Source organism: Pinus tabuliformis, chromosome 8, assembly GCF_031772625.1.
Source record: "Pinus tabuliformis cultivar Carrire ecotype Pingquan chromosome 8, CPIR1, whole genome shotgun sequence".
Classification (NCBI taxonomy): Eukaryota; Viridiplantae; Streptophyta; class Pinopsida; order Pinales; family Pinaceae; genus Pinus; species Pinus tabuliformis.
This window is the reverse complement of record NC_142294.1, coordinates 24608514-24629987: the sequence shown is the minus strand read 5'-3', so window position 1 is coordinate 24629987 and position 21474 is coordinate 24608514. Positions and strand designations below refer to the sequence as shown.

At 38.6% G+C, this 21474-nt stretch overlaps 1 protein-coding gene across 1 annotated transcript in view; it reads right to left on the bottom strand.

The window, feature by feature from the left end:
* Nucleotides 1–21474, bottom strand: part of LOC149233960 (protein TONSOKU-like) — a 220193-nt gene that overhangs the window by 157577 nt on the left and 41142 nt on the right. Inside the window, exons 10-11 of the mRNA XM_089368106.1 lie at nucleotides 12872–12972; nucleotides 12600–12726 (exon numbers count right to left, since the gene is read on the bottom strand). Coding sequence (XP_089224232.1) covers nucleotides 12600–12726; nucleotides 12872–12972 — 228 coding nt within the window. The remainder of the gene's footprint in view (nucleotides 1–12599; nucleotides 12727–12871; nucleotides 12973–21474) is intronic.

Here is a 21474-nt window from a genome sequence, read left to right as displayed (position 1 = left end):
GCATGATGTGGATGGAAAGATAGTCTGATTTCTCTATGACTGCGGTGTACCATTCAATGTGCTTTGCTCTCCCTATTGGCATGAAATGGTAAAGGCCGTCAATGAAGCCCCAAAAGGATACAATTCCCCCAACTATGAGAAAGCTAGAACAGTGTTATTAGAAAGAGAAAAAGCAAAGGTTCAAAGAGCTTTGACACGTTTTACAAATGAGTGGGTGGATTGTGGGGTATCCATTGTATCAAATGGGTGGACAAATATTAGAAACCAACATTTGATAAACGTTCATGGTGTTTCTGTTAGTGGTGCAGTATTAATTACATGTCATGACTCCTCCATCAGTGCAAGTTCCCAAAACATTGCAGGTCTCCTATTGCAATCAATCAAAGATGTTGGTCTGAAATATGTGGTTCAAGTGATCACAGATAATGCAGCAAATTGTAAGGCAGTAGGAAAAGTTATTGAGTGTACTCATCCACACATCTTTTGGTCTAGGTGCTTGGTGCACACATTGAACCTTTTGATGCATGATACTGTGAAGCATAAAGAACATGGATGGATTAATGAGCTTTACAGGAAAGGAAATCAACTCATTAAATTTATCACAGGGCATACAAGGGTAAACTACTTCTATGGCACTTACTCTAGGTTGTAGTTGCTTAAACTTGCAAAAACAAGATTGCAAGTTATTACCTCACCTTTAGGCCGCTAGTGAAGGTGAGACAAGCTTTAACTAATATGGTGACCTCTGAATCATGGGAGAAAATTAACACTAATAAAAATGGTGCTAATGTAGCCAAGGACATTATTTTTGACATGTTCTTTTGGTCACAGGTTAAATATGTTTTGCAAATCACCAAACCAATTTATTGCAAGATCAACTTTGCAGATTCAAATCAGCCAATAATTGGGGAGGTGTATAAGCAAATGGATAGCATGTTGGGGCAGATTAAAGACATTGTTGAGCCTAGAGATATCACCTTGTGCAATTATATTCGTGCAAAGGTGGAAAACCGATGGGAAATGCTAAATGTTCCATTGCATGAATCAGCATATGTTTTGACACCTAAATACTATCATCCATCATGGCTTTCAACACCAGCACCTTGTGAAAATTCCTAAACCAGGAATCCCTACTGCAGCAAACTGATGTTACTTCTCCTACTTGTTAATCCATACAAGTTATTTATTGTGTTCTACGGTAAATATCGAAGTAAATACAACTGCAACATTCACTATTTAAAATAATATGTCGAAACAAGAAACTGAACAAGAAAGAGATACAACACACACCTACAGTTATTTTTGGACAAATGTCCCCGGAAAAACCCAATGCGGGAAAACCGGTGCAGCAACTCTGAGGGTTTTATTATTATGTAGTAGTAATTTCGGAATACAACTTCCATATGCCTTCCCAACAATCCAGTGACAGAGAATATCACTAACAGAGAGATCTGTGAGATTACATCACACTATCGCTAGAAATATTGGTTGATCCAACACCTGAATGACTGCCCCTGGCTGCCTCTGTGAAGTCTCTGTGTCAGCCCAGCATCAAACCCTCTGGGGAAAGTGTCACTCCTACAGCTGATCAATTTGTTGCCTGGGAACTTCGATTTCTGCCTCTCGACCTCACACCCTAGCTCCCAGCTTCTGCAATCGATTCCTTCAGCAAATTTTCAGACTTCCTCTCGGCTTCTGCACCGCCTCTGCGTGGCCCTGCGTCAGCCCCTCTAGCTCCGCGCTGCCACTATTGGATCTCCCTCTGCCTTCTCTGCTGAGTATTCTCTGACCAAGAAAGATTTCCCTTCGGATACTATCCCTGCACCTCACTACAAAAGCTCACTTCTAATTTGTCACCGGCAACTGCTCTGCTTCAGAAATTCGATCTTCTGACCTCTTTCCGTGTTTTCTCCAAATGCCCATCAAGCCTTCTCTTATAATCCTCTCATTGATCAATCAACGGCCCAGATTAGATTCTAATCAATGGCTAAGATCATATTGACTTGATCTCTGCCTTCTTCTAGAAGTTTCACCCACAATTTAGATTAATACCCTTTAATTATTTTAATTTCCTAAGTTTAGACTTAGGGTCCCATTAAAAATAATTAATTATTTTAATAAAACTGTCTTCAGGTGGAATTTCCCAAAACCTTTTCTGGGTATTGGAGAATACATGTTTCTTAGCGAGGAATGTGTTCTAGCAATGCAACCCGTTGAAGCATCGCTCTATTCTATAACATCTCCTTCTGCGTTGCTAATGTCTGACATCCTGTCCACCAACTACTGCGCAAATGTTGCATATGTACTACTACTGACCCTACCACTGTCTAACATTACATATGTATAGCAACTCCCTCTTAATTTTGCATCCATGCTACTGTTGCCAGTGCCACTGCCAACTGCATCTGCACTGCAACCTTCTCCAACTGCTGTTGCTATTGCATCAACAACAAAAAAGCACCCCCAAATTATTGAACTAGTGTTCAATATGATGCATCTCACTATTGTAGTCTGACTATTGCTAGTCTCTACGCTGACCCTCTAAAGCCTCTGCGTTGTTGCTGACTTCTACTATGTGCCATCTACATTGCTGCCAACTCTGTTCTGCGCTACTTAGTCTTTGGCGCTCCTAGCCACCGCAACTGTCACTCCAACACTCCTCTGCATCCAACTGATACTAGTCCATCCTGCTACTATCGATCTAGGCTCCCGTATCAAGGAATTGATCCGAGAGTTGGGCTCCTCAAGGATCTTGCCCATCTGTAGCTCTTTCGAACTACAGCTCTAAATCAACCCACCTCCCTCCTGGACGTATCTCAGTTGTCATGGTAAACTCATCCTCCTCAATATTCGCAGTTGCAACTTTCGGATCATGCTTCTCATCTTTGTCCTTCTTCCTGAGAGGACACTGTGTTGCATAGTAATCGAATTCACCACACTTGAAGCATTTGATCTTCGAAACATATTTCTTCTTCTTTTGTTGCTCCTGCTGCCCCTTGGATGCGAGGGTTGCATTCTCTTCCTCCTCCTTGGGCTTCGACCCATTGCTGCTGCTTCCATCAAGTTTACACTTGACCAAGTCCCTCCTCAACTCTTCTTGCTTAAGATTTGCCCACATCTCATCCCAATTTGGCAAAGTCGCCCTGCGCAAGATGCTCTAGACAAAGACTTGCCACTCCTCAAATACTGAAATTAGGGCCAGTCTTACCATCTCAGAACCTTAAGGTGTTGACTGCACAGCTGCCAATTCATCTCGGATCTCTTGAAGCTTCATGAGGAATGGATCAATGCATTCTCCCTTCTGCATCTGAGTAGATCTCATCTTCTGCTCCAAGTACATCTTCCTTTGCTCGAAAGATCCTTGATACAACGTCAACAATGCATCCCACATATCTTTGTCAGTACTTCTGCCAGCTATGTGATAGAATATATGATCCTTCACTCTGTCGAGGATCATTCTTTTTGTCTTTGCCATTTCTCCCTTGTACTTCTTGAGTTGATCTAGATCTGTGGGCTCAGCTACCACGCTGTCAACGTAGACTTTGAGAAAATGCTCATCCAAAAGGCATGACATCCTTGCCTTCCAGATCACATAGTTGGATGCCCCATCCAACCTATCCTGATCTCTCAGTCCACTAGTTGCCATCTCTGCCAAACGAAATGTCAAATAGCCTAATGTCTCCTCTACATAGCACTAGATTGGCCTACGCACTCCCTTCTGGAGCTTGTAGATCTGCCCCTCTCCGTTGTTGCTCAGCTAGTGAGAATTTGGACTCCTTGGCTGGAAGTCCTCTAAGGAAGAATTCCCTCAACCGTGTCTCTCTCTTTCCTCTGACGTTTTTCTGCCCAGCAATTTCCTTTAGAAAATTGCGTCCCACCAGAAAACCCCTCTTCACTGAAGCTTTTGTTGCATTGCTCCCTCTGCCACTAACAATCTCGAACTGGAAATCCTACCTCTCTGTCAAATCACTCAGAGAGAGATTTACCACGAGAATCTAGCCCTCCTAGCCTGAACTGCATAATCCCTCTGGGGATTCAAATTATTGCCTCTGCAAGAATTTCAAATTCCCTTCTTCCTTTAGCTCTAGATATACCGGCTCTTCTCTTCTTGCTTCACCTGCAGCTCTGATACCATGTGAAAATTTGGATGCCCAATTTTCTATTGCAGCAACCGATTATGTTTCTCCTATTTGTTAATTACTGAAGCAAATTAATTATTGTTTCCTACATTAAACAATGAAACAAATACACTACAGTCTACACCATTTAAATTATAAGCAGAAACAAGAAACTAAACAAGAAAGAGATTCAACACACATCTACACAATTATTTTTGGACAAATGTCCCCGCAAAACCCAATGCGAGAAAACCGGTGCAGCAGCTCTGAGGGTTTTATTATTATGTAGTAGTAATTTCTGAATACAACTTCTGGATGCCTTCCCGACAATCCAATTATAGAGAATATCATTGACAGAGAAGATCTGTGAGATTACCTCACACTATCATTGGAAATCCTGGCTGATCCAGCACCTAAATGATTGCCTCTACGCAATGTCTACGTCAACACAACGTCAAACCCTCTGGGGACAGCATCACTCCTCCAGGTAATCAATTTGCTGCCCAGGAACATTGATTTTTCCTCCTGGCTCCCAGCTTTTGCAATCAATTCCTTCAGCAAATTTTCGGACTTCCCCTCAGCTTCTACGTTACCTTTGCGTAGCTCTGCGTCAGTCCCTCTAGCTCTACGCTGCCACTGCTAGATCTCCCTCTACCTTCTCTGCTAAGTATTCTCCGACCGAGAAAGATATCCCTTCGGATACTATCCCTGCCCCTCACTGCAAAAGCTCACTTCGAATTTCTCACGGGCAACTGCTCTGCTTCAGAAATTCAATCTTCTGACCTCTTTCTGTGTTTTGTCCAGGTGCCCATCAAGCCTTCTCTTATAATCCTCTTGTTGGTCAATCAATGGCCCAGATTAGATTCTAATCAATGGCTAGGATCATATTGACTTGATCTCTACCTTCTTCTGGAAGTTTCACCCACGGTTTAGATTAATACCCTTTAATTATTTTAATTTACTCAGTTTAGACTTAGGGTCCCATTAAAAATAATTAATTATTTTAATAAAACTGTCTCTGAGTGGAATTTCCCAAAACGATTTCTGGGTATTGGAGAATACATGTGTCTAAGCCTCCCTGCAAAATTTGAGACTTAGAGCACATCCAATGCTACCAGAAATCAACACACCTGGGGGGAGCAAGAGAAAACCACACGTAGATCCAGAGGTTCTAGAAAAATATATGATTGCATTGGGTAAATTAGTCCCCGATGAGGAGGAGGCTGCCATGGTACGAAAACAGTTAAGCAACTATACGCTTAGCACTAGTCCATTTGGGAGCATGCATCCAATTAGAGATCGAGTGTTTTTCTTCTCTTTAGTGGTGGAATATGCATGGAGGTGTTACTCCACTTCCACAGACTTTGGCATTGCGGGTGCTATCACAGGTGGTAAACACTTCTTCTATAGGGGAGGTAATGGAGCTCTTATTCTTTCATCCATAGTGTTAAAAGGAACAGGTTAAGTTTAGATCGAGCAGAGGGCTTGGTTTATGTTCATTACAACTTGCTATTCTTGTCCCATTATTGTGATGATGCAAAGAATAATAAAGAGCTTAAAGTTTGGGACAGGAAACCAAAGGAGCCCAATTTGGAGGATGGAGTGTTGCGATTAGAGCAATTAAAGGATGCTCTTCTCCAGGTATGTCCATTGTGGTATGAATTTTGCTTATAAAGCATTTCTCTAATTCCTGTGTTAAATTTTTTGTTAACTAGTGGTTTTTTTTTGTATGAATTTTTTGAGCAATTACAAGATGATGATGATAGAGTTGAGATGCCACCCCCTCTAGTCCCTTGGTTCCCAGGTCCCATGGTTCAACACCAACAACAAGGGCTTCGCCTTCATCAGTTTCAGTCCCACTCCCACAACTTCCACAGGCACCATCTTCTTCATTGCCACCACGTGGAGGCCCACCGCCACGTTCTCTTCGTGGTGGAAGGAGGAGAGATTAGTAGATATATTCACAATTTACTACTTTTGTCATAGATTAATCATTAGACTTGTAGGCTTGTTGTGAATTTGAACCTTTTTGTCTTGGCGATGACCAAGTGGCCTATTTTGTAAACATTATTATTTGAATTTTGGACATGACTAATGTTGATAGTTGCTCACTTGCTAGATATTATGCTTTATGTTTTATGTTTTATAATATGCTTAAATGTTTTATGTTATATAATATGCTTAAAAATTTGATGTATGTTTGTAATTGCTAGAATATAGATGGTTAATGCTCGAATAATTAATCATTGATGTACAATGGAATCATGGATGCCATATCTATCTTGATTTATGTAAAAATATGCATGTTTTCATGTCTTCCACGACTAATTTAGTATTTGGGATCTTTGTTTTGAATATCAATGCAAAAGAATATATAAATATATATATATATAGTAGACGCTTCACTTCCTAGATTTTTGGAAACTGACACTTCCACGTCCCCGCTTCCAAAAAACATCCCTATTTCATCCCCGCTTCGTGCAATGTTGGTCCAGACCCATATCATCAGGAAAGTCATCCCACATCTTTGTCTTTCCCTTCAACCACTCATCCCTCTGCCTGTAAATAAGACAAGGTTGGTGTGCACATACACCATACTACATAGTCTTTGCACTGGACTACTCAAGCCTGCTCTTCTTGACACTATACAAATTCCCATATGTGCTCCAATTTCTCTCGCAACAAGAGGATGAAGTCACCTGAGAGAGGAGCCCCATGGCTACCTGTTATAGAGGAGAGCTTGTTGCCCCATGATTTGCCCACCAAGAATAGGGCTTCTTAGCCCCCCTGTCTCTAATCAGATCATATCCTGCAAATCGACCAGTGCCATTGGAAAACTCTGCAAAGGCATCCTCCACCTCATCAAGGGATGCTCAATCCTAAAAAACCTGCATGAATGTATCTTTCCTCTCCTGTGAGATTTCACCATCCATGTGAGGATGGGAATCTCCAGAAAGATCCACCATTCAGCCACTCATGGTTGTAGTATTTTGGGTTCAATGAGTGAGCCAAACAATGTAAGGGGTGCAATTCTTGTCCCATCTACTGACAAGAATATCATGTATAGTGGTGAAGAAGGCCTCTGATGATGTCTCATACTCGGGGCACTCACTTTGTAAAATAATGCTCCTCACAGACTCAATCATAGAATCCCATCCCTCATAAACCTCTCCTAGGATGGGTTGGTCTGTATCTGCAAATCGAACCAAAGAAATGATAAGGTCCACGATCTAAATAAGTAGATCTACCCTCTCCCACCAAGCGTCATCTAATATTGTGTCCTTCACTCTTTTAGAGGCTACTTGATCTGTCTTTCTCCAAAAAGACCAAAGCTCAAAAATAACAATGGCCCCAAGAGCGGCCTTGACCTCCCTCAACCTCTTCAACATGATGAATGAAGAGGCAAATCGTGTATCTGCAATCTTCAACAATGATAGATTGATGTACTCCTTGTAGATAGTGAGGGTATTTGTATGATTTTGTACAAAGTTACAGATATGTCGTGCATCCTCAATAATGTTACCAATCCAAAGCACATCAAAAGCAATAGATTTCAATGCTAAGTTCAATGAATGGACAATGCAAGGTGTCCAAAACACTTGTGGATATTTAGCTTCCACAATCATGCCAGTAGCCTTGCATACAAGTGCATTATCTGTAATGATTTGCACACAAGAATCAACACCTACATATTCAATAAATTTAATAAACTAAGCACCCATATATTGTGCATCCTTGTATTGTCCAAGTGCATCCACTGCTTTCAAGAAAACTAGACCATTCAAGGAAAACACCATGAAGTTGATGAGTGGGTGTCGTGCTAGATCCGTCCATCCATCAAAAACAATGCTAACCCCAGATGTTGGCCATGATGATTTAATAGGCTCAAGCATTTTTTCCACCTCTTTTTTTGCCTTCGTCAACAATGTGATTCTAAGCTTCTTTGACCCAGGAGACACATACCCTGATGGATCCCCTTGAGTTAGAGCTCGGCAAATCTCAATAAATAGAAGTGAGCATGCAACATTAAAGGATATGAAGTTTTGATAGAAAAAAAAGGCAATGGTGAGATCAAGCTCTTCTCGTTTCTCCTTGTGAAAAATCTTCTCTAATGGACCAAGTGAAATTGCCTTTCTTTTTGTTTCTTGTCCCCCACCAGAACTCAAAAATGGGAATTTGTTGCTGCTTTTCCTCAAGAATGGAAGGGGGTCATCATTCTTGGTTTTTTTTTTTGCAGCCACATTTTCCATACCAACATTGGACTCTCTTAGCATTTCTTTCCTCTTTGGCAAAAGGCACATTTGTACAAGCTCGAATTCACAACCTAGTAAAGCCAACAAGTGACCTTTCACACGAAAATATGTACTCGTGAAAGTATTGAGGCAATAGTTGCATTTCCAACTCACATTGCCTCCTCCCTTCACCTTTTTGGGTGGCCCTTGCTCTCTTGTGACATATTTCCACAAGGGATATTTGTTACCTTGAGAAGGAAGCCTTCCCTCGACATTTGAAGCTGTTATTGCAGCCCCACTTGCAATAGATGGAACACTTGCAGACTCTGATGAAATTGGGAGAGGAGAGGCATCTCTAATGGGGGCATTCTTCCCCTTCCTTTGCCCCTTCCTTGCTGCCCTTGATTGAGCTATGAATGCTGTAAAAAAAAAAACAAAAAATGCACAAATTTGTAAAAGAAATGCACATGCAAATTGTTGTAATAAAAATGCAAAAAAAAGGAGAAAAAATGCACTTACCTGTTGCTTGAATCTCCTTGAAAATGCTCCCACACCCTTTGCTCCTTGCTCCCAAACACCCACAACAAACTAAACAAGTGAATGTGCAAATAGAAAGGCAAAAACTACCTTTATAACATCACGCGGCATCCCTTTTTCCGGATTCAAATCCCAAAATCGGGATTCGTCATGTCCGATCAAGATACAATCCGGATTCGATCATCCCGATCAGACACGACAAATCCCGATTTTCAGATTCGAATTTGCCTGAATCGTGTCCAATTCACCAAATTCGGGGTACGACGAGCCCAGGGGACGAATCCAATTTCATAGATAAATGATAATAGTCTAATATGTAATGATGATCATATTTAGTCTTTAGATGTACATTTCATAATTATTAAGATGTTTTATTTAGTTATTGACATATTTTTGGGATTTTTTATTTTTTATTTTTATGTATTAAATTTTTAATAATTTATAATTTTATAATTTGTATGACTCTGAGGTCCCCCTGTTTCCCCGAAAATTCCCTAAATTTTGGGGTTGCTTATATACATCCCCCTTGTGCATATCCTCGCTCCCGCATTTCACCGTCGTGGAAATTCTGTGGAACATTGGTCAAAACTATGCTTCATAGAGATTTAGGTGAGAGAAGTTGCAACTCTAGTTATAAACATCCAACAAGCTTGACTAGAATCACCTTATATGAACCAATCAAAACTTGTTTTCTCTTGTACCGAAGGCTAAATGAATTTAGAAGCACTAAACCAACCAATTCAAACTAATGGATGAAATAGACCAAAGCATTAAATGACCAATTCATTACCCGTTCAACCAATTCAACTGATTCAAATCGGTTCACAAGAAACTCAATTGAATAAGATTTTTCATGAAAAATGGCAGCAATTTGACCCCAAAGGACCTGAGGTGTAGGAGATTCCTCTTGATAGCATGTGTTTGGATTACCAATTAACATTGTTGCAAAAACTAGTGTGGAAACAGCCCACTGTGGTACAAACACTGAACTATCCAATGGAAGAGTAATTGGTAATGGCAAATCATGTTAGGTGATGCCATCGTCACTAATTATTCAAGCAAAGGATCAACCCTTAACAAAAAATATCGTTCCTCACTAGTTGGCTCTCTCACAACTAGTTATTTCTAACATTTTTAACAACGAAACAAGCAAAAAGCTTCCCTGTTCAACAACTATTGTAGAGATTTAAATTTTAAGTTGCGTACAAACGTTTGAAATGTGTCTTAGGTGTTTCAATGTGAGGATGAGCTTCAATTAAAACACACCAAGTCAAATTCAAACGTTGGAAAAAGATTGATGCACTAGACCTAGAACAATGTATATTGTAAAGATAAGCTACTAAAGCCAGCAAAGAATCTAAGAACTCAATGTAAGGATGCTTTTCATCCTTATTTTGGTAGTTAAAGATGATAAAATTTTGTTATCTTTAGAATTTAGAGACGCATTTTCCAAGTTTTGGAGAGGGAGCTTTTGATAGTTTTAGAAAAGCAAGTCCCTTATTTTAGAGAAGCATTGTGGTTGTTTTAGTAAAAGGCATAAGGACAGACATTGACAGGAGGCGAAGGGAGGGATGGGTGTGTCACATCAACCACTAGCTAGCTAAGTCACAGGACACGTCCTCCAAGGTCCCGTGTCCCGTATTTTACATGCCAGACACGAAAACGGACCTAAAACATGTCGAAAACGTTTTTCATCGTGTCCTATAAAATGTAGAATGTATTCGCCGGTTTTCGTCGTGTCCTGTAACTGAAAAACGCGTATTCCGTTGATAGAAAACGTTGCCTGCATAAGCTACAATTTTTTTTGAAAGAAACAAATAATTTTTGAGTGGGGCAGCTATTGATATGCTATTCATGGTAATGTTAAATTCTTAAAGTAAAAGAGACATTCTCCTTAATCTTCATTTTCATCCTTTTACTTAAAGTTTTAACATTACCATGAAATGACTCAAGATGTTTGAGAGTGGTTCCGGCCTCATTGGATTTCATATGGAGAAAGTAGAATTTTAAATTTCATTCAAAATGCAGCGGACTTATCAGTTTTTCAGGATTGGGATATTGTAATGTTTCCAGGTGACACCACCTACCCGGGCTACCCCTACCACCAGTAGAGGACGTGGTCTACCTCCTATAGCTTCTAGTTCTAGTCCTTCAGCTTCTAGAGCATAGCAAACTCCATTGCCAACTCCACCAGCACCAGCGTCTACATCTAGAGGGAAAGGCAAAGCTGTGGCATTTTCTCGCAAGAGGGGCAGAGGAAATCAATAGGATTAGACTTTAGTTATTTTCTTATGTGCTTGTAAGTTGTACATGAACAATGCACATTGAATATTCAAGAATCAAGACCAAGCATATCACATTCTAATTTCTAAATAGTAAATTTTGATTCTATTTCTTTTTTTAAAGTGAACTATGAACTTTGAGAAGTAATTATATTTTAATTTGATTAGATAATTGTAAGAAGAACTTCGGCGTAAATCACATGGACAAAGGTCTTTCTACATGTGATTTACGCCGAAGTTCTTCTTACAACTATTATGGATCACAGAAGCCTCAATTCAACAATTGATTAGATAAGCTGCAACCTGCAATTTAATATGGATAAAAAACTATATTTCGGTATATATATATATATATATTAAATATATATAAAACGTGTACCCCGTGTCCTGTTTCCGGGTCGCTGCGTTTCGTATTGAATACTCGTATTTACGTGTCCTCTGTGTCTCATGTCCTCGTGTCATGTGACTTAGCTAGCTAGGTATCCACCAGCTACGCTCAACCATAGAGACTATTCCACCTGGTGGGGTGTCCCATCTTTTTTCCTCCATAGGGGGAAAGCCAGCCTTGTGAATTGATATTAAGGGCATAGAAATAAGGCCAATCGACATCTATAATAAATAAGAAAATTCGAAAAATACTAGTTTCACTGAGTGGAAATCAATAGAGTGTGGTCTAATGTAATGAAAGTTTGCTTATCTATAAAATAAGCCCAATTACATATTAAGTTTTTTTGTAAGGAACTGCTTGATGTTACATTATGCTGAATTGCAAACCAAGAAACGGTGTTTTACAAAATGTTCAAAAGCCTGCAGAGGATTGATTTTATCCTAAAAGTTACTGCATAAGTTTAATTCAGTGTTGTAAGGGCCTGATTTTGTATTACTGAGGTCGATTTTAAATTAGAGGGTCTAATATGAATGATATTATGAATTTATAGATAGCTGATCCGGAATATAGATAGATTAAACTTAAAAAATATCCATCCCAATATCAAGTGTATGTTTCCAAGCATTTCCTTCATTTCCTGTGATTTCCCATTTTCCTGGGGACAGTACATTTTCATGTCCCATGGTATCAATTACTTGTAACTGCGAAAAACAATCCAGAAGTTTACTTAAGTTTTAATCAACCATTTCTGGAAAACATCGACTGAAATCTGTAATCAGCAGGATCATGAAAAAACTACCGTTTATAATGCATGTATTCTTTGGGAAATGGAAAGAAGGAATTAGCAATATAATTATAATCCTGTGATCCAGAATAAAAGCAATACCTCAGTCTGTGAAACGCATTTGTAGGTAACACAAAGATACAGCTTTTGAGCATCCTATTTAAATGAATATGAAACAAGAAGGCATATTCTATTCTATGTATGTCAACAGATACAATATTTCAAATTCATGATAACTGAAGCTATAACAAATCTCACCTAGAGAATTATGAGATAAATCCAAAACCGTGAATACGTCAACTTTACCGAGTGCCTTCAGCAAAGGCAACACAGACACATCTTCCAGCTCACAATCAGATGCCACATACTCTTCTGAAAACTGCAACTAGAAAACAAAACCAAAGATGCTGAAGTTGGTAGTGAAACAAGCATTAATGTGAAATACATGTTTCACACTATCAGCAAGTACAATTCAAATAAATTGATACAGTTAAAAATACTAGTGACTGAGCTTTTGAAACCCAAAATACCTTCCGGCTGTAACATTTGTTCAAGAGCTTTGGATTGGGGGTTTGATTGCAATCCTTGCAGAAAATCAAGTATAGTTCAGTGAAAGTTATTTGAACCCATCCTGCAATTAATAAAGACATTCTTATAAATGGCTTGCAAAATATTTCCAGAGGCATTATAGCGAATCAACCTGCAGAATAAACTCCCTACAAAGAATAGAAAATTATAAATGGTCTGTCAATTCAGATTTTAGAGAAATCGGAAAGGTGTTAGTGATGCAATAAACTAGTAGTTTCAAATTTAAAAATAAAACAAAACAAATGGAGATACTAATATTTTTAAAAATAAAACAAAACAAATTGAGATACTAATATTTGTTAGCTTTGCAAACCGTTATTTTTCAAATTACCACTTCCAAAAGATATATTGCAACCTATCTGATTGAACTAAAGTTCCAAATTTCAACTTCTTGCTCTCCGATGAAAATACTGATCCAAACATTCCATCCTGTAATGGATGTAGTTACCTTACCAAATTATATGTGAGCACCTCAACTTTCCAGTTTCATCACCTATCACATCTAATATTTATTAGTTTAAACAGAAATGCAAAATTTTCTATGAAGCAATACAGAGAGAAGGAGCAAGCATAAATTTCACACTGGAATCTGACCTATTACTGATAGTTAAACAAAGAGGCCTGTATTGCCCATATCTTATATTACAATTAAGAATCAAACATTTTGTAATTTGTCCAATATTTATACTTGAACAAAATGCTTCAAGCAAGCTCCTTGATTAACAATCTTGGGTTTTTGGCCATTCCCAAACAAATTGCCCTGTAGCTCATTCAAGGCTTCTTGCCTTACCATTTACCAGATCACGAATCTGTCTCACAGATCAAGAAACTACAAGTCTGACCACTTTTCTTGCAATAACATTAGAATCAATCAGACTGGTTGTCATTATATTCAGCAATATGTTTAACATCCTGTTCATCATCAATTACAGCACCCTTAAACATCCTTCCATTAGTAGGTAATGACAATATGTTGATCATCCTCAAACTCTTTCCAGTTCTCAATGTTATCAGAAATGGCAGGCCTGAAGGCCAGTTTAACTACTCCTTTAGTCGCAGACCTTTCACATGGGACAGAGATGCTGCCGTAACAGCTAAAGAATCTGCTATTGTGTTTGTTACAACAAAATATCGCATGTCTTGAGATAAAATCCAAAAGCTCATGTACAAAACCCATTGCACCTCAAAGAGGGCCACTATCACCTCACCAACCCTCTTCTCGCTTATGGCCAACTCTCCTCCAGCTCAAGGAGGTTCTACCCAAGATGGGATTTCTAGGGATTGGTACTTCCAAGATTTGAGTTAAACAATTCATGTGGCTCACTTAAAGGTTTAGGTCAACCACTAGAGTCTAAAATAACACAACCAAGGGATCACTGAACTGTCTTGGACAGAAAAACCTAGCAAAACAGCTTTAAGTATTATAAAGAAAAATGGATGGTGGAGGAAAGAAGACTAGTGCCTTAGTTTGTCTATATATATGCTGCACAAAATGCTGAAACATTTCGGAGTTTCCGAAATGAGTACATTTAGAAACGTCAACTCCCAAAAAAGGAAACATCGACCAAAACATCATATATATGTATATTAAAAAAAGACTTATAAACAAGTGACTAACACATTATCTTACAAGAACAAAAAAGGAATAAGACCCATAGATGACAATTTAGAAAGGAATTGAGTTTATATTAATTCTCATAGATGATTATGGCAGCCACGTTTAGGTCAAGTTTCGGCCACATTTCAATGTTTCGGGTACTGATATGGCCCGAAACGTTGGGTTCCTAGATGTTTCCTGCAACATATATCGGTACCCAAAACAGTTGCATTTCAAAGTTTGAGTACCAATACAGCCCAAAACCTTGCATTCCTAGACGTTTCTTGCAACCTATATATAGGGCATATGGAGTCAAGGAATCAAACAATTCTTTTGTTTCCTTAGAATGATAACTAGATCCAAACAAGCTAGGGCATATCAACTTACACTAGGGTTTGAGATCTAGGATCTCAAATTTATTCCTCTAATAATTGTAAGGACTTCACTTAACAAGTGACAATGAAGCAAAAACCAAATAAACTAAACTAGCACATGAATATTCATCCTATGGAACATAGTAGAAAAACAAAGCAAATAAACTAACTTCACCATGCATCATGCAAGGTCTACAATAAGCATCCATGAAAAGAGATCACATCACATCACAATTGTAGCCAAGAAAAGTAACTCAACTTATCCATCCATAGCCAAATTATAAGAGAGAAATCACAGAAATTTCATAAACCCTAATGGATTTCTCCCCCAAATCCAATCATGCCAAAATATGGGGAAGGGCACCTTTGTTTATAAAGGTGGTGTTCAATTTCCCTCATATTAAAATAATAATTTTCTAAAATGAAATCCCCTATTCTAACCAATGGAGCGACATAACGCTCTCTCCAAAACTAATTAAAAGAAAATTACATAATTTAGGGCACATTTATGCCACATGTACAAAGGGGCACAAGACCTCAAAAGCGAACAATCTCAATGAATGAAGAAATGAAGAGGTATAAAGGTTCTTTTGGTGTAGTGTAGAATTTTCAATTAGTCTTTTAAAACCTGCCATAAAACTCTCAAAGTGGGCATTGTTATGGCAAAATCTAGCAGCCCTAATGCAAAGCCTCACTACATGTGAAATTTTAAATATAGTTGCAATTATGGATTTTGACAAACGATTGATTATGTGATTTTGCCGAAGAGTATCTAAACAAGTTATGGATCACAGAAGTCTAAATTCCTTAATAGTTGCAATTAGCTGGTAAATATTTTCCTATCAATTGATTATTTGTATTCTGCAAATTATTTGCGGCAAACACTAAATAAAACACAACTGCAACTTCACAAAAAAATAAATAAGCACAGCAACTGAAGAAATTATGCACACACAAACACACAAATAATGGACACCAATATTTTTGGACAAATAACCCAGTGAAAACCTAGTGTGGAGAAAACTCGTTCTGCAAATGAGTAATTTTATTATTCTTCAGCAAATCTATTATGGAGAAAATTACAAAATCGTTTGCCAAAAATTAGCAAACCTCTAGAAAAATGTTTCTACCACTTCTGCAAGTCGATCTATCCTCCTAGAAGCAATTCGACTGCCCTCTACCTCCTAATCTGCTCACACGTAACAAACTCACACTTCTAAGAAAATAATTTGGCCTCCCTCTGGATTTCTACCTCTACTGGAAAAATCGACTTTCCTGTGCAAAATTGCAAATCGATCTCACCTACAATCCCTCCTTACTCTTGCAACTCGTCCTCATGGAGAAATTCACACTGCAAACTAGGGTAATTCGCACCCTTTCTCTAGAGAAAATCACACCACTGGAAAATCAACCTCTTCTACTAAAAAACCATTCTCCAACTCTCTCTCGAAATCGTTGTGACAAAATCCTCTGGCAATCCTATCTACAAGCACTATTGAACTCACTCTATTGATGCTCCTACGCTACCCCTGCGCCCTTGCTACCACTGCAAATATGTGTCTCAATCTCTCATTGATTTGTTTGTTGAAATTTGGTACCGGAGGACAGGTGGTTCCCTTAGGCTTTGATCTTTGGCCTAGGGAAAAGTGTCCAAAAGAATTTAATTTTTCTCCTAAAATAACTTTATAATTTTTTTATAAAGTTAAATCTAATTTAAAAGTGACTTTAAGTGATAAAGTTACTAAGTCTAATTTTAAAGTGACATTTATAAAGTCAATGAAAAATTAGAAAGGAAAAGTGACTTTGGAAATAAATGACTAAGTGGGTCTTTATTAAAGTGGGGTGAATTAAAATATAGAAAGTGAGATTTAAATGAGCATTTAATCTCAGCCATTGATCTAAATCTATTTCAGCCATTGGATTTAGGGATCACCCAAAAGTCACTTAGGGTTGGGTTAAGGGAGGAAAAGGAGGAAAAGATCATTCATTCTTTCATGAGCAGATTGGGAGAAGGAGAGCAAGAGAGCAAAGGAGATTTCTGGACAAGGAGGAGAAAGAGGCAGCAGTTTGGCACACATACCAAGGCAGCACTTCAGCAAATCCGTACAGCTCAAAGAACAAGCAGAAAAAAGGCAGATTTTTGTGAGCAAACAAGGAAAAACTGATTTTCAGGCACGAATATCGAGGAGGCGATTTTCTGCACAAATTTCGAGGTTTGTCCGTACAGTCCGTACGGCTGTCTGTACAATTCGTACAGTCTGTACGGTCCGTACATCCGTACGTCCGTACAGTCCGTACATCCGTACGGTCCGTACAGCTCGTACAGCGCATTTTCCAGATTGTCTGTTAGCTGAAAAACAGATAAGTTTGCTTGCTGGAAAAATTTGTTTTGCTGATTTTTTGCTGAAAATTTTCTCACTGTAAAAAGGCATTTTCCAGAAATAAAGAAGAGCTCTCAAACTGGTTTTCCCCAAGAGTTGTAGGGGGTTTTTCCAGGGTCAAGTTGACCAAAAATCTCAGTGTTTAAATGTGTTTTAAAGGCTGCTTATTACTGCTGATTTTTATTTCTGCAATTTCCAGCATTCTGTAAAATTTCCAGAATGTGTGTTTTCAATAATATTTATTTTTCAGCTTGTTAAATGTATGGTTATGGGAAAGGGCATTTAACTACATGGGAGAAATAAGGTGAAACTGAAAACCGGGGTGGGAAAACAGAAATTTCTACATTGTTCTCCAAGTGCCCATCAATTTCCTCTTATAATCTCTCGATGATAAATCAACGGCCATGATCTAATCTCAATCGATAGCTAAGATCATCCTAACCTGTTTTGATGACTTTTCCGAAAGTCTCTAGAGGAAAATCAATTTACCCCAATTAATACTAATTAATTAAGCCATTTCCACAGTGTTCCACATGGATACATCCCCCAAGGTAGGGTGCACACACCCCATGCTTCCCACACACTTGGTACGGGGGAATGCCTGGGGAAACAATTCCCCACATCCCCGTTTTGGGAATACGTGGTGAGATGCAAGGGGGGCAGGCCTCCTCAAAAGGGGTGCTTCTGGGCACACCCCCTCAAAAGGGGAACACCCAAGAGCACCCCTTTTGATGGGGGACGCCCAAAAGCACCCCTTTCGAGTTTCAAGAACTTTTGTGTGGGGAAACCCAATATTCAAGCCTATGGCCCTAGTATTGTTATGCATTTCATGGTAATGTTCAATTTTAGAGAGAAAGTGACATTCTCAATTATCTTTCATTTTCATCATTTTATTTAAATTTTTAACATTACCACGAAATGACTCAAGATGTTTAAGAGTGGTTCTGACCTCATTGGGTTTCATATGGAGAATGTATGAATTTTAGAACTTACTCAAAATCTAGCAGACTTACTGTTTTTCAAGAATTTAGGATCGAGGGGATTGCAACATCTTCATTGGATTTTGTCATGTACAAGTATGGAACTAGTATTTAATCAAGAGCACCAAGCCCTCTATGTACCTTTATGTTAGTGGCATTGGTTGTCAAACTCCTCTATCATGAACCTACAAAAAATGTACCCATTACTCAAACAAAATCTTGACTTGACATGCTAGGTTTTTCTATCTTATTTTAATGCTTAGAGGGTGATATTGATGATGAAGATCCCAATATAGGTAATGAATTTGATGATATCTAGGTATTTGTCGTAGCATGATTTTTCTTGGATGTTAGAGGCACTCTCGAGCCTATTTGTTGATATATTTTCGATTTAGAGATGGATTGCACTTGGTGTTATTCTAGTTATGTGCACCCTTTCACAGTGCTATATAAATGAGAACTTTTTCTTATTTGAGTATAAAAGGTTTGGTTTCATATGGATGCACATCAATATATATGTTTTTCTTTAACATTTGAATATTTTAGGTGTTTTTGGTTGACCTTTTTTTATTCAAGTTTTTTTACTGATATCGACCAATTCTGGACTCATAAGGTTTTCTGGTTCGATCATCAGTTCGGTCCCAATAAAATCGGTACCTACTACAGTCTATTTCGCTTGGTACTAATTAGATTCTTGAATGATGAATGTTGAATTTAAATTTCAAATCATTTTACAATCTAGAATGACGAATGATAATTTAATTTTTAAATCAATATGGATTCTAGAATGATGAATGATGAATATGGATCAATGTATTTCGTTAATGAATCTCATAGTGTATGGATGAATGGTGTATGTACCAGTGTCAATGATGAATATGGATCAGTGCATTTCATTCTTTAATTCAATTATGTATGGATCAATACATTTATGCTTTCATTATTGAATATGAATTTGAATTATGCGTGTGTGTGTGTGTTAAAAAAATTATGTACCTTGACATCTCCCCATCCCCCCTAAATTTCCCTAAAATTTGAGGGCACTCCCACATCCCCCCATCCCAAAGTTTTGGTGGAACATTGCATTTCCCTAAGTTAGGAAAATTAATTAATTGATTAATTAATTCCAATCAAGGCCTTTTCTTGTGAAACCCTTTCTAGTTATTGGAGAAAATGTGTTCCTTAGCATCATAAACACAATCTAAGACTAGAACACCTGTATGAACTACAAAAACTAACAATCCCTCTTAGCAAGGAAGGTTTTTTGCATAACACCCAACATATCTCCGAAGAAGATGAATTTGGCCTTCCCCAGAACTTTCATTAGTATATCTACTACATACTCATCTGTGGGTATATACTATAGTTGAACAATCTTGTGCTACACACAATCCATGATGAAGTGGTATTTGATGTCTATATGCTTGGACCTATCATGAAACATCGGATTCTCAAGCAACCTGATGCAACTCTAATTGTCACAGTGTATCATTGTCGTCTCTATCCTCTGACCAAAAAAGGCTACTAGCAACTTACGAAGTCAAATAGCCTTGGATGTAGCCATGTTAGCTGCTATCTACTCTACATTTGTAGAACTCAGTGACACAGACTTTTGCTTACTACTTTACCAAGAAACAACTATTAATCCCATGTTGAAGCAGCACCGTAAAGTGCTTTTCTGATCCACTATGTTGCGTTCCCAGTCTGCGTCAATATAGCCAACCAAATTGACACCATCACCTCAAGCATACCTAATCCCATATTCAATAGTGCCACGCAAATATCAACACATGTTTTGTTGTCGTCCAATGTACTCTCTTCGCCTCCACCATGAACTGGCTAAGGAGTTTAATGCGTAAGATATATCTAGTCTGTTGTTAACCAAATACATGAGAAAGCCTATTAACTACCTGTACAAGGTGGGGTCTGTTATCCACCACTAGTTGGTGACACTTGTTACCACTAAAACTAGCAGAGGTCCTAGGAGGGGATCCTATAGAGCAACTACTAGGTTGAGGGCAACAATGGAGCAATAGCCCACTATTGTTGATTTGGGGTAGCATCGGATGTGCTCTAGCCATGAAAAATTGGTGGAGAATCTAAAGCACATGAGATCTCCAAGACCCACAAATGGTTTGGGCATATTCTAACCGGTTTGGGAGATATTAAAATAATTAATATTTTTAATGAAATTCCTAAGTCTAAACTTAGGAAAAATAAAATATTAATGGGTATTAATACAGAATTAGGTTAGAAGGGTCCAAAAGTCATGGATCAAGCCGTTTCTAATCTTAGCCGTTGATTAGAGATTTAATCTCGGTCATTGATGGACCAACGAGAAAAGTATAAGAAGAGGCTTGAGGGCCAGTTGGAGAATATACTAAGGGAGACCAGTCAACTCGATTTAATCTCGGTCATTGATGGACCAACGAGAAAAGTATAAGAAGAGGCTTGAGGGCCAGTTGGAGAATATACTGAGGGAGACCAGTCAATTCGATTTTTGGAGTGGGGTTAGCTAAGAAATTCGAACTAGTGGTCTGGAGAGTAGCAGGGGGCAGCAAGTATGGAACAGAGAGTCGGGAACAGCACCAGAAGACTAGGGCAGACATTGGACAGGCAGACGCAGAGCCTCTCAGGCAGACGCAGAGGTAGCAGCAGACTGCGCAGTCACTGGAAGTCCTGCATGGGTGATGCAGAGGGGTTTCGTGCTACCAATGTGTTGTGTGTACCAAGATTGGGGATGAACTTACTTTCTGTGTCGCAACTTCAAGGCAAAGGCTATGACATCTTTTTCATCAAGGAGAAAGTATACGTCAAACACTCGAGCTGGAAAACGAAAGTGCAGATCGGGATCAAAAGTAACAAGTTGTATAGACTACAACTAGAATCACCAATGGCACTAATAAGCAGTCATGGAGACAAGGATTTGAACGAACTATGGCACAGAAGAATGGGACATTTGCACCATGGGGCTCTGAGAATTCTCAAGAGCACTATAATAAGAGTTTTGGATCTTAGTACGAAACGAGATGATGTATGCAGAGGATGTGCTCTAGGAAAGGATGCCAAAGCAGCATTTCCTAGAAGTAAAAACAGGGCCAAGAGTGTACTAGGATTGATACACTCAGATATCTGCAAACCTATGTCCACTAAATCTCTTAGTGTTGTCGAGTACTTACCTTCATTGATGACCAGTCAAGGAAAACTTGGATT